The following is a 19,972-nucleotide window of genomic DNA, read 5'->3' as shown; positions in this document are numbered from 1 at the left end:
CTGTAATATGGGCAGCCATACAGGCTAGCCACCCCACACACATATCCCTGGGGTCCAGACAGTATGTACTCGGGATGGCTAGTCCTTGCCTCTGCTCGCTGCTGCCTGTGCTACCATGGCTACACTACTACTTTTAGCATGTGAGGTCAATGAGAGCCAGTGCGAGTATGTCTACTGAACCTGGGAATCACACCCCTAGCTCCAAGTGTAGACATACCCACAGATGTGGTGTTTGTAGTTCCCACCCTCCTCCCTCTCCTTTTCCAACTTTCAAAAAGTTACAGAGTGGCAAAAAAAGAATAAGAAAAGTCTCTAACTTTGTCACTCTGTAACTTTGCCAAAGTTGGAGACGTTTTGAAACATTAGAGTAGCAAAAGGAAAATGAATGTGAGGGGGTGGAGGAGGGAGGACCACACCAAACCTATGTGTCCACCAGGCTGAAGAAGGAACTTCTTAAATGATTAATTTCTCAGTAAAAATTGCACAATAGGCCTTCCTCGAATTTCATGACATCACTTTTTCCGATAACTAAAAGCATTTTGGAAACATATTTGTCTCTAACCAAGCTATTCGTGATATGTTAGCAAATTAATACATTGACGTAACATTTGAATTAAGGAACTTCCAAGAAAAGGGATAAAATATACATTTGCATTCCTGTAATACAGGAGTTGGGGAAGATTCTAGGGAAATGACTTGCTGACTTAGATAGAGGAAAGGCTTATTTTCTTATGAACAGGCAAAACCCAGTCTTATGTTTATATTTCCTAGTGTCTTGTGCATCTGATCCTTGGTAATAAGGCAGATTTCCATAGGAAACCTGAGTTTGAGTGCTTGGTCATGTCCATTCCATATTAGATGTGTGTGCTCACCACATGCACCGTTGCCGGAAGTTTTTCCCTCAGCAGTGTCCGTAGGGGACCGGCTCTGGCGCCACCTGGAGCGGCGCACACATGCCACGGTATAAGGGGCACCGCTGGCTCCCCGCACCCTCAGTTCCTTCTTGCCACCAGTGACAGTGCTGATACGTCTGCTGTCTCGTTCTCTGTTCGTACAAACTCTGTAGAACTTGTAATATAGTTGTAGATAGTTGTTGTAACAGTTAGTTAACCTTAGTAGTAGTTCTTTAAGTTCTCATAGTCCCAAGCAGGACTCAGCCAGGGGATGGGGCATGACCTGGTCCCCAGACTTTAAGCCCTGCGATCGCTGCAAACGGCCTGTGCCCGTCAGCGATCGATATACCAGCTGCCTATGGTACTTAGGCAAAGGGCACATAAGCAACAAGTGTCGTATCTGCAACTCCTTCAAACCTAGGATGAAGAAGGAGTGCGATATCCATCTAAAAGCACTCCTAATGGAGTCGTCACTCACTCCAGCACCGGAACAGCAGTCCAACTCTACACTGAGAACCGTGGCCTTCATGCGCAGTGCTCCACCAGAGCTATCCATGAGCCAGCTCCGGGCTCCCTCCATAGCTCCGGTCAAGAAGCCGAAAAAGACTGTGAGTGGAAGATCTCCTCCTCCCGCAAGGGAAAGGAGAGGGTCGGGGGCAAGCCATGACCCGTGCCGGGCAGCTCAGTGCCCCCTTGGGAAGTTGGGCCCCAGCTCAAGTCAAGCAGTGCAGCCCATCCCATACTTTGCCTATGACTCCAGATAGCGATGCAGGCCCCAGCCAGCTTCAGATGCCGTCGAGGCCCAAAGTCCTTCAGGCAGCACAGAAGATCCTGATACTTCCGATGCTGCCCACACCGGCTCCTGCGGTACCCCGGTCTCGGAGAAAACCCGCGTTGGGATCTTCCAACGTCCCGCCATCACTCGCCCACCCGAAACCATCACGAAGCCAGGACTAGAGATGCAGGCTCAGAGGAGCCCTCTTCGGTCTCCGCACCAGGGGCACCGATTGATGGATTCAAGGCTTACCTCGCCAGTAGATTAGCACAGACCTTCTGATGCACGTGCCACCCAGCCAGATCTCTGGGCCTGGCCCTGACCATCTCCAGGGACCCGGTACTGATCACGGGACTGATCGGGGATCAGAGACCACCGATCACAGGGCTGACATCATCCGTCTGCAAGAAGGAGGTCACCCTACTCTGGAAGATCCTTCCAGCAACCGGCCCATAGTAGCTCCCGGTTCCGTTCAATATCCCAGTACCAGTGGAGTAGCGTGAGGTGTGGATCGCAGATCCACTGAATGCTGTCAGTTCTTGGGACCCTGGCTAAGACACCCGTCTCACTCGGACAAGCTGGCTTCAGGACGCAGCTACCAGCACTGGTCAGACAAGAGCCACCGCTCAGCCCAATCCTGGTTGCCTGCTACTGACCACTCCACTTATAGCTCCAGCATGGAGTGAGGTTCCCTGACTGCGGGACAAGCCCCTGTACCTGCCATGCCGCCTACATCATCAGCACCAAAACCAGTCCCATGGTCCCAAGCGCAGTGGCCGGCACCATGGTACCTGTGGAACCCTTGGGGGTTTACCCAGCCTTCCGAGGCTGCCTGGTCAGTGTCAGGAGCCTCGGAGAGGCCAGCAGCCTCAGTATCCCATCCCTCTATGGTGCTGAAGGCTTCAGGGGGTAAGACCCCACAGGTCCAGGAGGACCCAGGGGAGCAAGCTGCTGGACCACCAGTGGATGTGGAGGTTCCTGCGGCACCAGCATCATCCTCGTCGTCGCCAGATGAGGCTATCACGGGGACCCTCACCGAGTTCCTCAGGATGACGCCAAAGCACAGCAGGAACTTTTGAAGAGGGTTGCTTCCAACCTGGGGCTTCAGGCAGACAAAATGAAAGAGCCCTCAGACAGCCTATTTGACTTCCTATGTTCCTCGGCTCCTGCCCAGGTGGCTCTACCCCTTGATGAAGGGGTTTCCAAAATCACTAATGTCCTGTGGCAGACCCTGTCTTCCCTGGCCCCATCTCTAAGAGGGCCGAATACAAGTACTTTGTGCCAACCAAAGGGCATGAGTACTTATACTCTCACCCAGCCCCCAATTCCCTTGTGGTTGAGGCAGTTAACTACAAGGAGAGATAAGGAAAACCGGGGCCACCCCCAAAAATAAGGACTTGAGGAGGCTGGATCTCTTTGGACGTAATGTTTATTCATCTTCCATCCTTCAGCCGAGAGTGGCCAAACACCAAGCCCTCCTTGGCCAATATGACTTCAGTGTGTGGCAAGCCATGGCCAAGTTCGAAAGGTCGCTCCCCAAGGCTTCCAAGAAGGAGTTCTGAGCAATCCTCAATGAGGGCATGACCACGGCCAGGGCGGCCCTCCAGGTAGCATCAGATGCCACTGATGCTGCTGCCCACACCATGGCTTCCGCTATCTCCATGCAGCGAGTCTCCTGGCTGCTCCTCTCTGGGTTGTCCACCGAGACCCAGCAGTCAATGCAGGACTTGCCCTTCGACGGCTGAGCCCTACTTGTGGAGCAAACAGAAAGCAAGTTGCATGGCCTCAAGGACTCCCGCAGCACCCCGAAATCCCTGGTTCTCTACATCCCAGCCCCGGTGCGTAAGCAGTTCAAACCGCAGCAGCCTCAGGGCCAGGGGAGCCAGCCTCGGCAGGACCAGACCCAAGGGTTGAGCCAAGGGTTACAAGTGCTGCCTGAGCCACCCACCTCCACCCTTTGCCTATTTGTGCTCAACCCATACCAAGCAAGCAGCTAAACAGTTGTTTTGAGGGTGTGCCCGCGGGCAACCTACCAGCCTATTTCCCAGATCCATCTTTCCCAGTGTTCTCCAACCACCTTTCCCTTTTCTTCCCTGCTTGGACCTCTATAACTTTGGACCGCTGGGTCCTCAGCACAGTGGAGCAGAGTTATACCCTCCAGTTCCTTTCTACCCCCCTTTTCCACCCACCTTCTCCGTCCCTATTCAGGGGCTCTTCTCACAAGAGTCTCCTCACGCAGTAGGTAAAGGGGTTACTACAGCTGGGTGCAGTGGAAGAAGTATAGGAACAAAGGGTTCTATTCCCAGTACTTTTTAATCCCAAAGGCCAAGGGTGGTCTACAGCCCATTCTGGACTTGCGAGACCTCAACATGTACCTAAGGAAGTTAAAGTTCCACATAGTTTCCCTGGCTTCTATCATCCCCTCCCTGCATCCAGGAGACTGGTGTGCCGCCCTCGACTTGAAGGACGCATACTTTCACATAGCAATCTTTCAAAGACACAGACGCTTCCTCCAGTTTACGGTGGGGCCCCACCACTACCAGTTAGCGGTCCTCCAGTTTGGTCTGGCGACAGCACTGAGAGTGTTTACCAAGTGCATGGTGGAAGCAGCTTACCTCAGGCACCGGGGTATCCAGATCTACCTATACCTTGATGACTGGCTGGTCAAGGGCAGCTCCAGGTCTCAAGTCCAAAGGGATGTTGCGGTGCTTCAAGCCACGTAACGCTGCCCGGGCCTCCTGGTAAGTGACAAAAAGTTGACGTTAGTGCCGGTGCAGAGGATAGAGTTAATCAGAGCAGTCCTTGACTCAACTTGCACCAGAGTGTTCCTGCCGCTGGAAAGGTTCCAGACATCAACGGACCTCATCGCGGAACTCTCTGCATTCCCCTGACTACGGCCAGGGTCTGGCTGCGTCTGCTGGGTCACATGGCAGCATGCATGTACATTGTCTGCCATGCAAGGCTCCAGATGCGGCCTATGCAGCAATGCCTGGGGACAGTCTAGTCCCAGTCCCTGGAAAAAATTGTTACCATGCCCCAGGCGATACTTACCTCGCTGCGGTGGTGGACCAACCACAGGTCAGTCCTGGAGGGGGTTCCGTTTGACAACCCCCATCACTCTATTGTGTTGGTGTCGGACGCCTCGGACCTCGGCTTCGGGGTGCATCTCGGCGACCTCCAGACACAGGGGATGTGTTCCCCAGAGGAGGCAAAGTTGCACATAAACATCAAAGAGCTCAGAGCAGTCCAGCTGGCATGCGGAATCTTCCTACCTCACCTGTCAGCAAGTGTCCTGATGGACAACACAGCCTCGATGTTCTACATCAACAGGCAAGGGGGAGTGTGCTCGTCGGCTCTCTGTCAAGAGGCGCTCCGTCTATGAGACTTCTGCATCAGCCACGAAATCCACCTGGAAGCGTATCACCTTCCCAGCATCAAGAATACACTGGCAGGCCAGCTCAGCAGAGACTTCTCCTCTCACCACAAGTGGTCGCTCCACCCAGAGGTAGCCTGCATGATCTTCCAGAGGTGGGGAACTCCCCAAGTGGACCTGTTCACCACCAGACAGAGCAGAAAGTGCCATCGGTTCTGTTCTCGGCAAAGTCTGAGCAGAGGATCCCTCTCCGAAGCCTTCCTTCTGTCATGGTTGGGGAGCCTAATGTACGCGTTCCTGCTGATCCCACTCATCAGCAAGGTGCTGACAACGATCAAGAGAGACAAGATGCCAGGTTATCATGATCGCCCCAGTGTGGCCTTGCCAACACTGGTTCAGCACACCCATGAGCTGGGCAGTGGCCCCTCCCTGGCCTCTGCCCAGCCATCCTGACCTGCTGTCACAGGACCACAGTCAGCTATTGCATACCAACCTCGCAGCTCAGCACCTCGCAGCCTGCATGCTCCATGGCTAAACCCTGAGGAACGGACCTGTTTGCATGCGGTCCAGCAGGTTGTTGTGGAGCTGTTTTAGGCTCTGTAGAGACTAGATTTGACATCATGTTTATATTATCCACCAGTAATTGCAAAATATCTTTGTCAAATATAAATAAATGCTTCTTTATCAGGGGATTGTGTAGAACCTCAATCCAAAAATCAGTTTATCAGGAACCAATTCCCAATCGACTAAAAATAAAGTCACAATTTGCTCAGTTGGCAGTTTAGCTGAAAATTAGAGTGCAAAGATCATAAAGCTGTTTGAGAGAGCAGCTAGTTTGAAGTAATGTCTCATCTGAAAACACTTTTTTTCCACTGTGTGATTGCCTTTTAACTCCTCTCACTTTGAATGTTAACATTATGTGCTATTATTAATTCTGTAAAATGTTTTTGGGGTACAGCTTTGAATTAAAGCAGCCATACTAACTACAGCTATATTAATACTCATGACCTCACTAAGAATTCCTTTGGGCAAGAGGCTTCAAATGTTTATCAGGTGGGAGATCTGTGACTTGGCTGAAAGTTAAAGTGTAGCAGGTACATTTTGAAGCACATGATGGGGTCAGGGACCCAAATGGCCCCATCCACAGGAGGATGTTCACCTGCTTATTCAAAAAGGGGTGACTTCACCACCTGCACTCAGACCCCTCAAAAGCCCCTTCATTGCAGCCATGTGTAAGAGGCTCCATGGCATTTTGGTGCAGGGCATTCTGAGACTCTATTATGCACTAACTCTCAGATTTCTGAGCTGTATTCATTTCATCTCTGTGTGCTCCACCACTGCTGCTGGACCCAGCCAATGACAACATAGCTCTGGAGAAATCATGCTGCTGGTTGAGGAGAGGCCAGGAAAAGTGGTTTCTATATGTATGGATAATGTCTGCCTAGTTGATCCTCTAGGCTGCGAACACTCTTCAGACTTATAAGAGGTCCACACCCTTTCCTTGTGAGGAGATGTTTTTTTTAGGAAATTCCACCAAAGAAACCTCACAAAAATTGCCTGCCTTTCAGGTTCCCTCCCATGGCTTTATCAATGGGAAGGAGTAATTGACCCCAAAGTTTTTGCTTATTCTGTACCTTCCATTCACCACTTTAAAAATGTATGTTGTATTCCTGTGATTTCTTCCTCCCTTGCCCTCCGCCCCAAAATGAGTGTGCATGCTATTTTTAAGGGAACTGAAAATTAGAGCTAGATTCTGCCTGGAGAGAAGGAACACTGGGAAATTCAGTCTGTAGCATAGCAAATGTGTATTGTTACTACTGTTATAGAATCATAGAAATGTAGGGCTGGAGGGGAACTTGGGAGGTCAGCTCGTCCAGCTCCCTGCACCGAGGCAGGAACAAGTAAACCTAGGCCATCCCTGACTAGTGTTTGTCTAACCTGTTGTTAAAAACCTCCATGATAGGGATTCCACAGTCTCTCTTGGAAACCTATTCCTGAGCTTAACTACTCTTCTAGTTAGAAAGATTTCCTAATATCTAATCTAAATCCCTCTTGTTGCAGATTAAGCCCATTATTTCTTGTCCTCCCTTCAGTGGACATGGAGAACAACCTATCACTGTCCTTGTCATAACAGCAATTAACATATTTGAAGACTGCTATCTGGTCCCCCTTCAGTCTTCTTTTTACAAGACTAAAACATGTCCAGTTTTTTTAACCTTTCCTCATAGGTCATGTTTCCTACATCTTTTATCATTTTTGTAGTTCTCCTCTGGCCTCTTCTTAAAATGTGGCATCCAGAACTGGACACAGTACTACAGCTGAGGCCTCACCAGTTCCAAGTAGAGCAGGACATTTACCTCACATGTCTTACATAGGACATTCCTGTTAATACACCCCAGAATCATAGCCTTTTTCACAACTGCATCACATTGTTGGCTCATATTCAATTTGTGATCCCTTATAACCCACAGATTCTTTTCAGCAGTACTATCAGCTAGCCAGTTATTCCCCATTTTGTAGTTGTGCATTTGATTTTTCCTTCCTAAGTTTAGTACTTTGCATTTGTCTTTATTGAATTTCATCTTGTTGATTTCAGAACAGTTTTCCAATTTGTCAAGATCCTTTTGAATTGTAATCCTCTCCTCCAAAGTTCTTGCAACCCCTCTTAGCTTGGTGTCATTTGCAAATTTTATGAGCATACTATGAATTCCATTGTCCAAGTAATTAATTAAATTATTGAATAGTATTAGATCCAAGACAGACCCCTCTAGGACCCACTAAATATGTCTTCCCAGTTTGACAGAGAACTTTTAATAACTACTCTTTAAATACATTTTTAACCAGTTGTGCTCCTCCCCCTTTATAATAATTCCATGTAGACCATGTTTTCCTTCTTTATTTATGAGAATGTCATGTGTGACTGTGTCAAAAACCTTACTAAAATCAAGATATACCACATCTACATCTTTCCCCCTGTCCACTAGGCCAGTAACCCTGTCAAGGTTGGAAATTAGGTTGGTTTGACAAATCCATGTTGGCTAGTACTCATTACCCTATTATGTAAGCACCTGAGGCGCTTACAAATTGATTGTTTAATAATTTGTTCCAGTATCTTTCCAGGTATTGAAGTTAGGCTGACTGGTCTATAATTCCCCAGGGGCTCTTTGTTCCCCTCTTTAAATATAGGTACTAAGTTTGCCTTTTTCCAGTCCTCTGGGACTTCACGCATCCTTCCTGAGTTCTCAAAGATGATTGCTAATTGTTCCGAGATTGCTTCAGCTAGTACTAGGGTGAAATTCATTAGGCCCTGCCCACTTAACTACATTTAACTTATCTAAATATTCTTTAACCTGTTCTTTTCCAATTCTGCCTTGTGTTCCTTTCCCCTTATTATGAATCATAATATTTATTATTTGTTTAACAACAGCACCCAGAGTTCTCAGTCAGGGCTTCATTGTTCTAAGGACCTGTACAAACCAAACATGTAGTAAGAGATTTTTCCTATGCTGAATAGCTCAGAGTCTTTGAAGGGGAGGGAGGAAGGTAGGGTGACCAGATAGCAAATGTGAAAAATCAGGACAGGATATGGGAGTTAATAGGAGCCTATATAAGAAAAAGACCCAAAAATCGGGACTGTCCCTATAAAATCGGGGCGTCTGGTCACCCTAGAGGAAGGATAGCTGTAGCAGTGATAGGAACATTTTCTTACATAGACTAACTACAGGCACAGTTAGATCACTTAGAATCATCTGCTGATTTTAACTGTAATATGCAAACAAACAAAATAAATATCAGTAATCCCTGGTGGTCATCTACCTAGCCATTTTTATGTGGCATTTTCCTGTAACCTGCACAGCAGCAGAGCATTTTCAGGAGCGATTTGAAGGAGGAAAGAGTTGCTTCACAGTGTGATTTGAGACTCCAGTGCAGCTCTGTGCAGGCTCAAGAGTTTGCCTCTGCACTTATCCTGCAGGCCTGAAGCATTAAGGACCAAAATGGGACCTGTGTGTACTCTGCACCCTGAAAAATCAAACCATTGACCTATGAGCCTAAATAACGTGCCTAAGACCCCATTTTTTGAAAAAATGTGACTGAAGGCATTTGGGGGAGTTAGGTAAACACACATTAGCTAAGTCGGATTTGAAGAGCTGTGAAGACAGGGCAAGTTGGTTTTAACTCAGGTTGGCTGCTCAAGCCCAACTTCAGGATCCCCTGTAGGCTTAAACTTGAGCTGCTAACCTGAGTTAAAAGCAGAGTTGTCCTGTCTTCACAACTATTTTAACCCAAGTTAGCTGACATGGGTTAGCTAATTTGAGTTAAGAACACACCTTTTATTTGCAATGTAGACATACCCCCTAAGTCTTTATTCATGACCAATAAGCAGATGACCAGCATGCTACCTACACCTAAAAAGGAAGGTGTAATACTTTCCTAGAGAGCATAAGATAGTATTTTACCAAAGTAAATCAACAATAGCAGTCACTTAAGTCAGACAAAGAAAAAGTTTTGCTGATTCCTCTCTGCCAATTCTCAGCTGGAGAAATAATGCCAGATGTTCCTCATGCAATGTCATAAACCTGCAACTCAAATTTCAAGGCAAACTAGAAAGGGCATAGAAGTCTCCTGTGAGAAAGATGTTACAAAATTAATGAAGAATACTGATTTTGTGAGTGAATTTGTTTATTTGAAATACACAATTATCTGCTTACTGTGAATTTAATAAAATTCTATTTCAAGTGAATCAGAATGAACTTCCCCAGTTGTTACAATGCACTGCAATCTGCATTGCTATTCCAGTTAGTCAAGTTTTTCTGTAGAAAAAAAGTGACTTTCCTACAGGAAATTTCCACTGAAATGATATTCCTCTAATGATCTTTGTGGGGATGTGGTAGTTACAATTTACAAACATTGTTTCCTCTTCTCTATTTATTTTGCTAGACTGGATACCTTTACACTACTTGTCATGGCATGTATTGTAATATGGAGCTAGGAGTGTATGTAGCTGTGATATATTAGAGACTTCAAATAGAAGTGAGTTGTTCTATCTAAATCACCTGAGAAATTATTTCTGAGTTATTGAGACTGTTTGAAACTGTCAGCACTTCACCCCTCCAGGTTGTAAGAATGCTTTAGCAGCATTAGCATCCCCATCTTTATATGTCTTGCTTCCTGCTGAGGTAATATTTATAGCATTTCTGACCTTTGGGTGAACTCCCAGATATTAGTAGCAGCTAAATGAGGAGTTTTTATCTCTTCTCGTCTTGGGATGAGTTAGTTGCTGCACGTTCACAACAAGATACAAAGGAGACAGTTACAATAACAAAAATCTAAAATACTTCATTTTTTAAGTCTCCAGAAAATGGGCAACATTCTCGAGCACGGTCAAGTTGAAGCTACTATCTAAAGGAGCACAGTCCCACTGTAAGAGGCATTTGTGTAATTAATCTGTTTAAGCATTTCAGGTTCAGATCTCTTATTCCTGAAACAGCATCAGTGAGAAATTTTCATAATAATTTGGATTTCTGCAGTCCCTTCCAAATTCAGGGATTTCACAGTGATACGTAACTGTGAATGAATTAAGTATCACAACTCTCCTTTAAAGTAGATAAGTGTTGTTATCCCCATTTTACAGATGGGGAAACTGAGACTTGGAATTTAAGTTACTTTCCAGAGGTCTCAGAATGGGTCAGCAGCAGAGCAAGGAAAAGAACCTTGGTCTCTTACCTTCCAGGCTTGTCTTTTAACCAACATAAACTCTTCAGGGCAAGGACTGTGTCTCACTGTGCTTGTACAGTGCTTAACACAGTGGGTCCCTGATCTTGGTAGGAGCCTCTATGTGCTCTGTAATACATATAGTTAATAATGATAATACTTGCTCCAAACAGTAATATATTACACTGCTCTACAGCCAAAATACTTCTGAAATAAATGTAGTCAAACTTTATTAATTCTGGGTCACTGAGAACGAAAATGATACTTAAAATTGTTGATTGGCCCTAGTTTTCAAGATATGCTATTGGGTCAGTATATACGACCTTTGACTTCGGAATGGCGAAGGATAAGTGAGTTATAAAGGGAAGGGATCTCAATTTAAACCAGAAATGACTAAAATACATCTTTGACTGGATCTATGAATAAATCTATGACTGGGTTTGGACAGTACTTGCTTGTTAGGCAAAACAATGAATGATGCAATCTGAAGCTGGTATTGCATCATCCATGATATGAATTGCATCATGTTATTCCTAGAAGTCATGGATGATGCAATCATAACCAAGCTTACATCACTCTGCTGAACAAATTGCCCTATATCAGCTCTAGAAATCATACAGTGTCGTGCTCTCTTATTTGTCAGTGTTTGATTTTGCAAAGGGACACATTTCTGTTTAGCCAAAGTGAGCAGAGATGCCTCGTACTTGTGTGAACAGTGCAGATAACTTCTGCTATGTTTGTGGTGAAGTGACTTTTGCATCACAAAAGCGCAGTATAACCACTATGGTTAAGAAAGCCTATCGCCTTTATTTTGGCAGCAAAATTGGAGATCAGGACAAGAGGTGGGCCCCACACATATGCTGCAACACTTGTGCAACAAATCTTCGCCAGTGGTTGAACAGGAAAAGGAAATCTATGCCTTTTGCAGTGCCAATGATTTGTAGAGAGCCAACAGATCATACCAGCAATTGTTACTTCTGCATGGTGCCTCCAGTTGGGAAAGGTGTGTCAAAGAAGAAAAAGTAGACTGTGCATTATCCAAACATTCCATAAGCTATACGCTCAGTACCCCATGGAGAAGGACTGCCGGTTCCTGATGCACCAGAATCATTCTCACTTGAGTCAGATGAGGAAGAGGAAGAGGATGAAACTTCTGGTCCTGAACCATCAATGTCACAGGACCCACATTTTCTCCCATCCTCCTCCTCTGAACCACATAACACAAGGTGAACTGAATGACCTTGTCAGGGATTTGGAACTACCCAAGAGTAAGGCAGAGCTGTTGGGCTCCAGACTACAGCAGTGGAATCTCCTGGCAGGTGATGTTAGGGTTTCCATGTTCTGTGACTGTCAAAAGGATCTTGTCCCATTCTTCTTCATGGAAGGTGATCTTGTAGCCTGCAACAACATCGCTGGTGTGATGGCAGCCCTCAACATTGTTCACGATCCAGATGAGTGGAGACTGTTCATTGATTCATCGAAGACGAGTCTTAAAACTGTTTTACTGCATAATGGCAATGTTTTGCCATCAATTCCAGTTGGTCATGCAGTCCATATGAAGGAAACCTATGACAACATGAAACAACTTTTGAGGTGCATAAACTATGACCAACATCGGTGGCAGCTTTGTGGCGATTTGAAGGTTGTTGCTCTCTTGCTTGGTCTGCAGACTGAATATACAAAGTACTGCTGTTTTCTCTGCAAATGGGATAGTCGTGCAAGAGATTCCCACTACATCAAGAAAGATTGGCCACTCCAACAGTCAGTGGAGCCTGGGAGGAAAAGTGTTCAGCATCCACCACTTGTTGAATCAAGGAAGATTTTCGTACCACCCTTACACATCAAACTGGGTCTGATGCAGAACTTGTCAAGGCCATTGACAAAACACAAGCAGCTTTCAAGTACCTCCGTGGAAAATTTCCAAGGTTAAATGAAGCTAAGATAAAGGAAGGTGTCTTCGTTGGTCCTCAGATTCGTGAACTTCTTCGAGATAATGCATTTGACCATGTACTGCGTGGCAAGGAAAAGACGGCATGGAAAGCCTTCCAGTTAGTGGCAATACATTTTCTCGGAAACAACAAGGCAGACAACTACAGGTTGTTGGTGGAAAACCTCCGCAAGGCATACAAAAGCCTTGGTTGCAACATGTCACTAAAGATACATTTTTTGCACTCTCATCTAGATTTTTTTCCACCGAACTGCGGAGCAGTGAGCGACGAGCACGGCGAGCGATTTCACCAGGACATTGCAACAATGGAGAAACGCTATCAGGGCAAATGGAGCCCATCAATGCTTGCAGACTATTGCTGGACAGTGACAAGAGATGCTCCATTTAATGAATACAAGAGACAAGCCAAGAAGTGCCGAGTAGACATTGAATAGGACTAAACTATATACATAATAGTGTTTTGCCTTTTGTTTCATAATAAATTTTATTTCTATAACCCTTTTGCTGATTTTTAAAGTGTTCCATAAACAGGACAGGTGAAATATTATCATGTAAAGCAACCATAAACACATGAAAAGACTTAGGTTTACAATTTATGATTAAAACTCTACTATCTACATAATATACATAGACATAAAATGTAAAAACTTCAATATCTTAGAAACAGTAGCCAATCAGCTGTTTTAATTGTTATATTTGAATTCAGTACATCAAAATACATAATAAATAGCACACTTTATCTCTGAAGCAGACGACTTCTCAAAAATTGTAGACCAGTGTTATAAATTATTGCTGTGATACCAACACTGCTGTATTTGATAAGCATATTCACATTGCTGGTTTTTTTCATCCAGTGTTTTAATGATTCAGCTGACAGAAAGACACTAGACTGATCCACCTCTTATTGTTTCATACACACTTCAGTCCTTCTGGTGTTTCTAAGAATTCTCCACAATGGTAATGATAACTAAAAACATTGGCATCATAGCTGTTAACCATTCTGCTGTCCACCTCATTTTCCAGATCATTATACACTGAGCCACACCAGTCTTAATACCAGTCACTTAGCCACCTTTCTGTTAAGCTTTCCATTTTGAAAAATGGCTACCTATTTCCTCTTTGCTTCTGATCACTGAGATACAATTATGTAGTTCACTTTATTTTTACATGGGAAGGTGTGGGAGAGCCTACTTCATCTACTGCTGTAGGTACTTGATTGAACTTGCCAGAACATTAACATGCAGCATGGATTATTTTGAAAGCTTTCTGGATAAAAAGAAGAATATTTGCAGAAATATGCCCATGACTTAAAGCAATTCATAGAAAGCACATATGTCTTAGAGTAGTGGTGGGCAACCTGTGGGCCGCACACGGCCCGTCAGGGTAATCCGCTGGCGAGCTGAGAGACAGTTTGTTTACATCGACCATCCACAGGCATGGCCACCCGCAGCTCCCAGTCGCTGGGAATGGCGAACCGCGGCGACTGGGAGCTGCGGGCGGCCTTGCCTGCGGACCAGCAGATTACCCCGATGGGCCCCGTGCATCCCCTGGGCCGCATTTTGCCCACCACTGTCTTAGAGAGGACATAATCAATTGCAGTTTGGATCTTTAGAGTATATAAAAGAAGGGGAACCATATTATCTTGTTAAAAATGAGATTGTTCATTATTTTGCCATTTCAAAAAATGTCCATTTAACAAAATATTAATCTGTTTGATGGGTCTCTATTTGCAGACTGTCTTATGAGTAGTTTTCATAGATATGCATTTTGTTCTTGTCAATCTAAGAAACTCTTTTTGGGAAAAATCTAAAACCTCTGCTATCTTTAGACAATTATGTGTCTGAAATGTGTGGCTACCCATTCACCATCCCTGCAAATATGTCTAAAAATATGCAGAAAAAAAAACAAATTTCCATAAGCATGACAACAAGCAGGGCCAGCTCCAGCATTTCTGCCACTCCAAGCAAAAAAAAAAAAAAAAAAAGCCGCGATCGGCGGTGGCAGTTCGGCGGCAGGTCCTTCGCTCCTAGAGGGTGTGAGGGACCTGCTGCCCCCGAATTGCCGCACATCCCGCCCCTCTCCCTTGGCCGCCCCAAGCACCTGCTTTTTAAGCTGGTGCCTGGAGCCGGTCCTGACAACAAGATAGTGTGTCTAATTTAAAACCTGTTTAAAATCTTCCAGGAAACTGTGAGGGCAGGTCAGGGTGAAAGGAGGATATATGAATAGTTTTAAAACAGCAAAAGCAAATGAGGAAATTCAGACAAATTGTTTCAACAACATTAAGGTTGAGTCACAAACCAACAATCAAAAGCCAGGAAATGCAAAGAGAAGGATAACATTCCACCTTTAATACATATTGTTATATTTCTTTGGTTTGTAGGGAGTATGAGAGGGAAACTGTTTCCGCATGAGTTTGAAGCAGAATGATGTTCTTAATTTTGGATTTCCTTGCTCATCCCAGTTTCTAGAACATCCCTACTATAAAATTGTTTTGTCTGGGAATAATCCTGTTTGTAGTCAGATTTCTGGACCCACAACATTTGAAAAAGATTTGCAGCCTCTCCTCATGTTTCTCTTTTCCCCATTACTACCTCTTTTTGTCCTCCCATCAGTGTATATATTATCCTGTTGTATGCACCTTTACTGTTTTTTTTAAACAGCTTTCCTTCCCCTTGCTCTACTCTGTCTCCAAAGTTTCACTTCACTCTGTCTCTGCGGGAATTGCTGCACCCTGTAACTCCATAATGTTTGCTCTCTCTGTTCTAGACTTCTCTCTCTCTCTCTCCCGCTCTAAGGTATTTTGTAATTCTCGAACAATACTGTAGCAATAGACTGTATAGAATTACTGATGTTCTAGATAAACCAGATCAAAACACTATATTGACCTCTTTTCTTCTCTCTCTCTCTTTATTGTATAAAAAATATTGTATTGGGGCTGAGAAACAAAATAACCCCTTTGCGTAATCACTTCAGTAACCAATGCACATGCACTGTATTAGACAAGTTCACTTTCTGATGAGATTCCCATTTACAGTTTTGCATAGGTCAGCAAGTTGGCTCCAACAAGAAGCAAAAAGATACAGTTGATAATGACACACTACCTAACAGAGATTTACACAAGTTTAGCTGTACAGACACCAAGGCAGGTGTCCAGAGTGGCTGGAGGTTGGGCCTACAGTCAGATCAGCTAGGGGATGGTGACTTTCATACTCTACTAAGACTCCTGGTTTGCATCTTACTGTGACTGCAGGGTGCGTAGATGGCTGCCTGGATAGGAAGCACATCTCACCTATAGCATTAGCATCAGTTTGTTTCTACACACTCTCTCCCTTGAGCAGGATGATACTGGAACATCAGGCATTAGTGCAAATTTTAGATATGAGATTGATGATGCTCACCTGTATGCTCAATAGTTTATCACTTTATTTGAGCTCAGGAAGGAATATTTTTTTGTACACAGCATATTGACCTTGGTGTATAGAGTCAGCGTTTAGGGTTGGCAGTTAGTTCTGTTTCCATAGGTAGGTATGGCTGTTATCTTTCCCTGGAATGCTGTAGCAACTGCCATAGGGTAGCTGATGACCTCTCAATATTGTTTGTGTAGTTTTCAACCTCCATCACTGCAACTTTTGGTTGAAGCCTCTTGTGGTATGTTTGGATGGGCCTAATCTCTATCCCAAAATATGGGTACAATTTTGGGAGCTGGCAGAGCTAAGGCATGACAGAGGAAGGAGGAGTATAATTGTCATGTGAACACACCTCTGTCAGATATGGTTTGATCTCCCTGAGAGAGAGTTTGGCTACATATTTGCAACCCCTCCTTTCATGGGAAAAGAGGTTGGGAACTGTTCTGTAGGCTTCCGGGCATTCGTGGATAATTGAGCATAACATCAGGCATTATAGATTATGGATAACATTAAGTCTGAGTGAAAATCAATACAGTTGCAGCCTGAGGCCTTTAAATCTCAAATATCTCTTTTATTGGAACCACCATGCACAGCAGTGACAGTGAGCCATGCTCCCCGAACTTTCATCAGGTCCTATACTATAACCTGACCTAACCTGAAACTTCTGATTAGTAGCTTAACTTGAACATCCTGCCACCTTCCTTCTTCTTAGGCCTTGTCTACACTACAGGGGAAATTCGATCTAAGCTACACAATTTGAGTTACATAAATAGTGTAACTCAAATCAACGTAGCTTAGATCTACTTACTGTGGGGTCCACACTATGCGATGTTGACGGAAAACGCTCTCCCGTCGACTCCCCCTACTCTTCAATCCAGTGGAGTACAGGAGTTGATGGGAGAGTGATTTGCAGTCGATTTAGCAAGTCTTCACAAGACCCGCTAAATTGACGACCGATGCATCGATCGCGGCTCGTTGATCCCACAGTAAGTGTAGACAAGTCTTTAGTGTCAAATTAGAATTATCATGGGTAAATAGGTGCATCTTGTCATGCGTCTCTCAAACAGCACCAGAAGAGTAGTGAGTTTTCTTACTGCCCTCACTAACAGTGGGAAATCTTGTTTTATGATTTCAGAAAATGATGAGGAACAGGAGGCTCTGCCATCCTTGGACAAGCCTGGCTGGTATTCCCAAGGTAATGCTACCCATCTTTATGAACTGCTGAAGAAGATGACGGGCAAGCCAGAACCCAAGGTATTCAGCAAGAGAGGGGCAAGTTATCTTAATAGATACCACCATTGATCTATTTATCACCAAATGAGCATGAATTAGAACCTTATTACTGAATGTAGTGCTAAGTAATCCCATTGAATTTCCATGGAGATTATTTGCAGTACTTTGTGCTTCGCCTAGTAGTAAACATTTGAAGAAAATGCCCAATAGATATTAAAGATGGGTCCTATTAGTTAATACACCATAACTCTCCTAGTGCTGTTGTTGTCTGCATGCTTATTTGTTTAACAGTGCCAATGGGCTTGTGTACAATACACAAGAATACAGTTCCTTCCTGGAGAGCAGGCAGTCTAAAAGATAGATATGCGCTGGGAAATCTGGTATTGGGGATAAAATAGTGGTTCTTGTATTTATTAATACAGAACAGGAAGGGAGAAGTTGACTAGTTACATTCAATTTCTAGGAATTATAGATATTTACTGCCTTTCTCAAAAAGGAAAAATAAATGTTGTACAGAATATATATCTGATTATGCATGTGTGTATATATATCTACTCTGTGTGCATGTGTGTGTAAAAAACCTGTGTAATCTTTTCCTGTAGAGAAAACAGTTGAACAAGGTTGCGTAAATAAAAACTTGGACCATTGTATCACCCCATTCAGTGGGTGAAATCCTGACCCCTTTGAAGTCCATGGGAGTTTTGCCATTGACTTCAATAGGGCCAGTTTCACCCAATATGTAGGCTATACACGTAAGTACAACATGACAGAAGGTTCCGTTCAGAAATAAAGAGAAATGATCAGAGTTTTCCTTTGTTTCAAATATTTCCCAAATTTGTTACATTTTTTTTTAAATTCTGTTTTATCTGCTTGTCAGTTTTACTTTACTGCTGTCTAATATGCTAGTTTTGTCAACCAAAATGCCCTAGCAGTGTTGTCCTATGTGCCACTCATATTGCAGTGTTCTATTGTAATGTCTGTGGAAGGCCAGGGCATGGAAGGTATTCAGAGGCAAACCAAAATGGAGTGAAAGGCCTGCAGTGAGGAGGCTTTTTTATAGAAAGAAACCATGATAAAACATCCATTTGTTGTGTCCAGATAAACCTAGAGGAATTTTTATTTGGTTGTTTTTGAAGCTCCCTTTCTGCCTCTGAAACACAGTTGCTTGTGTTTTCCTCACACATATAGCACTTTTAATTTGCTGCTTCACTTTTAGGTTGTTTATTTTGGTGACAGCATGCATTCAGATATTTTCCCAGCCCATCACTATAGCAACTGGGAGACGGTCTTCATCTTAGAGGAGCTTAGAGGGGACGAAGTTATGATACCTGTGGAGACTGAGTCTGAGCCCTTGGAGAAGAAAGGAAAATATGAGGTAAGGGTTCCTTGCAGCTGTTTCATTGAACTAAAGAAAAAAAAAAAGAAAAAAGAAAAAAGAAAAGGTTAGAAATAATTGTAGGGCCACCTGCACTAAGTAGAATAAGAAGAAGCCTACTAGTATTGATGCAAGTCTTTTGGCAGTGTCTACATTTTTCATGCCCACTCATGGCTGTATCAAAATTATGCCATCATATGACAACTTGACATCATAAGGCCTCTATTTACAGCAAGGCAGCACTAGTGCCCTATGGGCTGCCATTTCCTGACACTAAGCTAGCTAAACCGTGGTTCAAGAAATGTGGGCTTTAGATTTTCATTCACATGAACCTTCACTGCTCCCATGAGCCAAATCTCTAAACCTGCTTACCTTCAGCTCCTGCAGTGGAAGCCAGTCATCTGAAATGAATTCAGGTGTATTCCACTGTGTATGCTCACAGTCTGCCGATGTTTCCTATTCACAAAGGGAAGCTTCTCTGAGGTTGGTCAACTACAGCCCCTTTGACAATCATCTTAAATAAATAATAAAAAACACTTTAAGTTAAAGGTAGCTGGGAAGAAGGTCCATTGATCCATGCCAGCACCACTATCAGCCCGAAACTCATCCAAAGAGATGTGGGGAGGATCGGGCTGTGGCCCCTTTCTTCTTTCCACTGATCAGCAGAACTGCCAGGGAAGAAAGAAAAGAGCATGCTGAACCTATGTAAAGGATGGCAGAGCTGCACCTGCAGCATACATCCCCATGGAACTGTAGGAGGTCTGCTGCAGCAAGGCTCCTCTGCATATCTACCCTTCCTGAACATAGGCACAACCTAGCCCTACACTTTAAGTGGGAGTGTGCCTCCCAGTCTGGGTAGACAGACATACGCTAGCTCTGCTCGAGCTAGCACACTAAAAACAGCAGAGTGGATGTTGCAGCAGCACAGATGGCAGCACAGATTAGCCACTTGAATACAAGCCCTCCCAACCCCCTAATCTTTATTTATTTATTGTGCCACTGCCTGTGCTACTGCCTGTACCACAACGTCCACATGCTATTTTTGGTGCTCTAGCTCCAACAGAGCTAGCTTGTATCTATGCCAGAATGGGAGGCACCCTCCCAACTGCAGTGTAGACATACTGTTCTAATATTCTCTTGTGTCTTCCTTAGAATTAGTGAGGTTAGGACTGTTTAGCCTCTCATGTTATAATCTCTAGCAAATGGGAAGACAGTGCTTCTCCATCATGAGCTCAGATATTTGGAATTAGAGCTGA

The 19,972-nt window shown here is 44.3% G+C and overlaps 1 protein-coding gene across 1 annotated transcript in view; it reads left to right on the top strand.

Moving 5' to 3' along the window:
* LOC128834717 (dermatan-sulfate epimerase) overlaps positions 1-19,972 on the top strand; it is a 293,933-nt gene that overhangs the window by 169,188 nt on the left and 104,773 nt on the right. The window contains exons 9-10 of the mRNA XM_054023742.1: positions 17,244-17,362; positions 18,558-18,716. Coding sequence (XP_053879717.1) covers positions 17,244-17,362; positions 18,558-18,716 — 278 coding nt within the window. The remainder of the gene's footprint in view (positions 1-17,243; positions 17,363-18,557; positions 18,717-19,972) is intronic.

This window comes from Malaclemys terrapin, chromosome 3, assembly GCF_027887155.1.
Source record: "Malaclemys terrapin pileata isolate rMalTer1 chromosome 3, rMalTer1.hap1, whole genome shotgun sequence".
Lineage (NCBI taxonomy): Eukaryota > Metazoa > Chordata > Testudines > Emydidae > Malaclemys > Malaclemys terrapin.
The sequence above is the reverse complement of the archived record's forward strand: the minus strand, read 5'-3'. Positions and strand labels throughout refer to the sequence as shown.